General features: G+C 38.6%; 1 protein-coding gene across 1 annotated transcript; it reads left to right on the top strand.

Moving 5' to 3' along the window:
• The first annotated feature begins 1,778 nt into the window (after nucleotides 1–1,778).
• On the top strand, nucleotides 1,779–2,670 carry LOC112503120. The gene is made up of 2 exons (XM_025107188.1): nucleotides 1,779–2,288; nucleotides 2,443–2,670. The coding sequence occupies exons 1-2, from the start codon at nucleotides 1,779–1,781 to the stop codon at nucleotides 2,668–2,670; spliced, it is 738 nt and encodes a 245-aa protein (XP_024962956.1).
• The last annotated feature ends 722 nt before the right edge of the window (nucleotides 2,671–3,392 follow it).

The following is a 3,392-nucleotide window of genomic DNA, read 5'->3' on the forward strand; positions in this document are numbered from 1 at the left end:
AAGCCATTGTTCAGACTGTTGAAATTCGTGTGGCTTGGTTGGAGAAGCGGTTATTTGGCAATACTCGTTGATTTTTATGGGTTTTTGCTGTGTTATGGGAGTTTTTGTGCGTTTTCAGCTCCTTTTCTTTATTTTTAGTTGTATGTTTGAGTCGGTTGGGCTTTGTTTGTTTTGGCTTTTGGTGGCTTGGTAYGGGTTCTTCCAAGTCATTTGTTTTTTTGTTGCGTTACTAGTGGTCTGTTTTTGAACGCTTTGATGTATTTTCCTTTTGTTTTATAAAATTGCCTGGTTTCCGTTCAAAAAAAAAAAAAAAAAAAAACATGAAATGGACCTTGTAAGGAAAAAAAAAAACCTATTCTACCTCACTTACTCCCATTAACTTCTCATTGGACTAATTGTGACCGATTTAGTACCATTACAACTCAATTAGACTCAAATTGGAGAAGGAAGCCGATTACACCCATCAAATTGTTGTGGCTTGGTTGGGGTGTTTCATTTGGCCTTGGGGCTTTTTGGTGTAGGTTGCGGTCTTTCTGTTTTTTGGTTGCGTTGTAAAACTTTTTATTGCGTTTTATAAATTTGCCGAAGTTTTCCTTCATAAAAAAAAAAAAAAAAGGTCTGATCAAACTAAACAGACCCAATTAGTGTCATTTTGACCCAATTAGACTCCTTGTGAAGAAATGGGCCTATTAAACCAATTTGGGTCCAATTTGATTAATTACGATCCATTTAGTGTCATTTTGACACGAATGACTCGATTAAAAGTAGGCACATTCTTCCTACTAGGACCAATTAGACCCAATTAGGACCCTTAGAACCATTATACCTCAATTAGTCACATTAACGTCAAGTTGTATACTAATTATGACTCATTTAGTATCATTTTGACCCAATTAGACTCCTCAAGGAGAGATGCGGCGCTTAATACCCATTAGGTTCTAATGAGACTAATTAGGTCCTAGTTTGTCTCATTATCACCCAATTGGACTCCTCAAGGAGAAATAGCCCATTATATCCACTAACACGAAATGGACCCAATAAGGACCATGAAGACACATTCTACCCATTGTCAAATTTTTGGTCACAAACTTTCGTCGAGTGTTAAAGCTGTTAGTTTGAATAAAGGTAAACAAATAAAACCGATCATTCTAGTGATCAAACGGATAATGGAAAAAAGGAATCAAAGCCTCTTGAAGCGTCTTTGGAAGTGAACGTTGTAAGTCAAGGAAGGGAAATAGAAGAGACTATGGTTTCTAATAATGTTGAGTTGATGGATCCTCCTTTGCCAGAGGGGAGGGATGTGTTGGGTGAACCAGGTAAGAATTTTTATGGGCCTTCATCTTCATCTTCTAAGTCTTCGAACCATGCTATGTCTACTCCTACCCCACTTATATCTTCTGTGATTAAAAATTTTCGGTTGCCGAGACGAGGAGTAGTGATAAACCATGTTGATTCTAATCAGTTTGGTGTTCTTGAGACTTTAGGGGTTCTCGGGTGGACTCTCATGATGAAGTGGTCAATGATCTGACTGATGGTCAGGGGGAGAATAGGAATAATAGGGAGCAAGGAGAAAATCTAAACCCTTCCTCATGATGAAATTTGCTTCATGGAATATCCGGGGGCTTAATTCTCCGGTTAAACAAAAAGAGGTACGGAATTTTCTCCATTGTAATGATGTGTGTTTATGTTCCATTGTCGAATCTCATGTTTCTAAGGATTCTCTTGAAAGTGTTTGCTATAACTCTTTTGGTCAGTGGCATTGGGTTTCTAATCAAACCATGAGTGATTATGGTACTCGTATAATCCTTGCTTGGGATGCTCGATTTTTAGATGTCATGGTTTTAGAAGCTCATAATCAATTCTTAAATTGTAAGGTGCTTGTTCGGGGTAGTCAACATTATATTTTCGTTTCTTTGGTTTATGGGGATAATGTATGTAATGCCCGTCGTGCTTTGTGGTCGGGGCTGCGGAAATTTAAAGTGCTCATTGGTTCTTCCCCGTGGGTTGTAATGGGGGATTTTAACACCATATTCCCTCATGATGGGTTTGGAGGGTCCTCTCGTCGTAACTTGGATATGGCTGACTTTTTTGCGTTTGTAGAGGATGTGGAATTATTTGATTTGCATTATACGGGAGTCCATTTCACGTGGAACCAAAAACCGAATTCTTCGGGAGGTATCATGCGGAAATTGGATAGAGCTATGGGCAATGATGAGTTCACGTCTGTTTTTCAAGATGTTAGTGTTCATTTTCATCCTCCGGGTCTTTCGGATCATGCTCCAGTGACGGTTTCTTTCAGATGCGGCACTTGGAAAAAAAGAAATGGGTTTAAATTTGACAATTTCTTGGCTGAACATCCAGGTTTTCTTCAAGTTGTAAAGGAGGAATGGGAAAAAAAATATAGAGGGTACTTTTATGTTTCGAGTGACTTCTCATTTGAAGGCACTGAAGAGTCCTCTTTGGAAACTTCGTCATTCTTATGGCAACCTTGGTAAGCGTGTTGCCTTTTTGAAGACTGAACTTGATCGTATCCAGTTGGATGTTGATAATGATCCGTCTAATGTTGAGCTAGGCCAAGAGTTGGGTCATATTCGGATTGCGTATCATAATGCATGTCGGGATGAGAATTGTGCCGCGAAAACAACGTGCCAAAATTGCTTGGTTGAATGAAGGTGATTTGAATACTAAATTCTTCCATAAAGTGATTAAAGAACGACATCATTACAATTCTATTCAGTCTGTGTGTACAAGTGATGGAGCTTATGTCTATGGTGATGATGTGCCTAATGTTTTTATGGATCATTTTAAAGACTTTCTGGGTTCGAGGTATGTTTCTTCTGAACCGACTATCACTAATGATGTTTTCATGCGTACACTTTCTTTGGTGGAAGCTAACCATATGATCAGACCAATTCACGATGAGGAAACTAAAAAATGCTATGTTTAGCATTGGTAATTATAAAGCCCCTGGGTCTGATGGGTTTTCTTCTAAGTTTTTCAAAGAGGCTTGGGACATTGTTGGCCGTGATGTGGAGACTGCAATTCACAATTTCTTTTATCGAGGTAATCTTCCTAAGAGCTTGAATCATACGCTTTTATGTCTGATCCCTAAATCTATTAATGCTTCAAAGGTCACGGATTACCGACCTATAGCATGCTGTACTGTGCTTTATAAATGCATTAGTAAGGTCATTGTTAATAGAATGAAGGGATCTTTGGATTTTTTAATTGATAAAGCTCAATCGGCTTTTATTCCGGGGAGAAGAATTACGGATAATATCCTTATGGCGCATGAACTTGTGTCTGGTTATCAATCTAATACAGGTCCGCCTCGTTGTGCGTTCAAAATTGATATAAGAAAAGCTTATGATACAGTGGATTGGCGGTTCCTT

Source organism: Cynara cardunculus, unplaced genomic scaffold (assembly GCF_001531365.2).
Source record: "Cynara cardunculus var. scolymus isolate 2C unplaced genomic scaffold, CcrdV1 Un_Scaffold_2551, whole genome shotgun sequence".
NCBI lineage: Eukaryota > Viridiplantae > Streptophyta > Magnoliopsida > Asterales > Asteraceae > Cynara > Cynara cardunculus.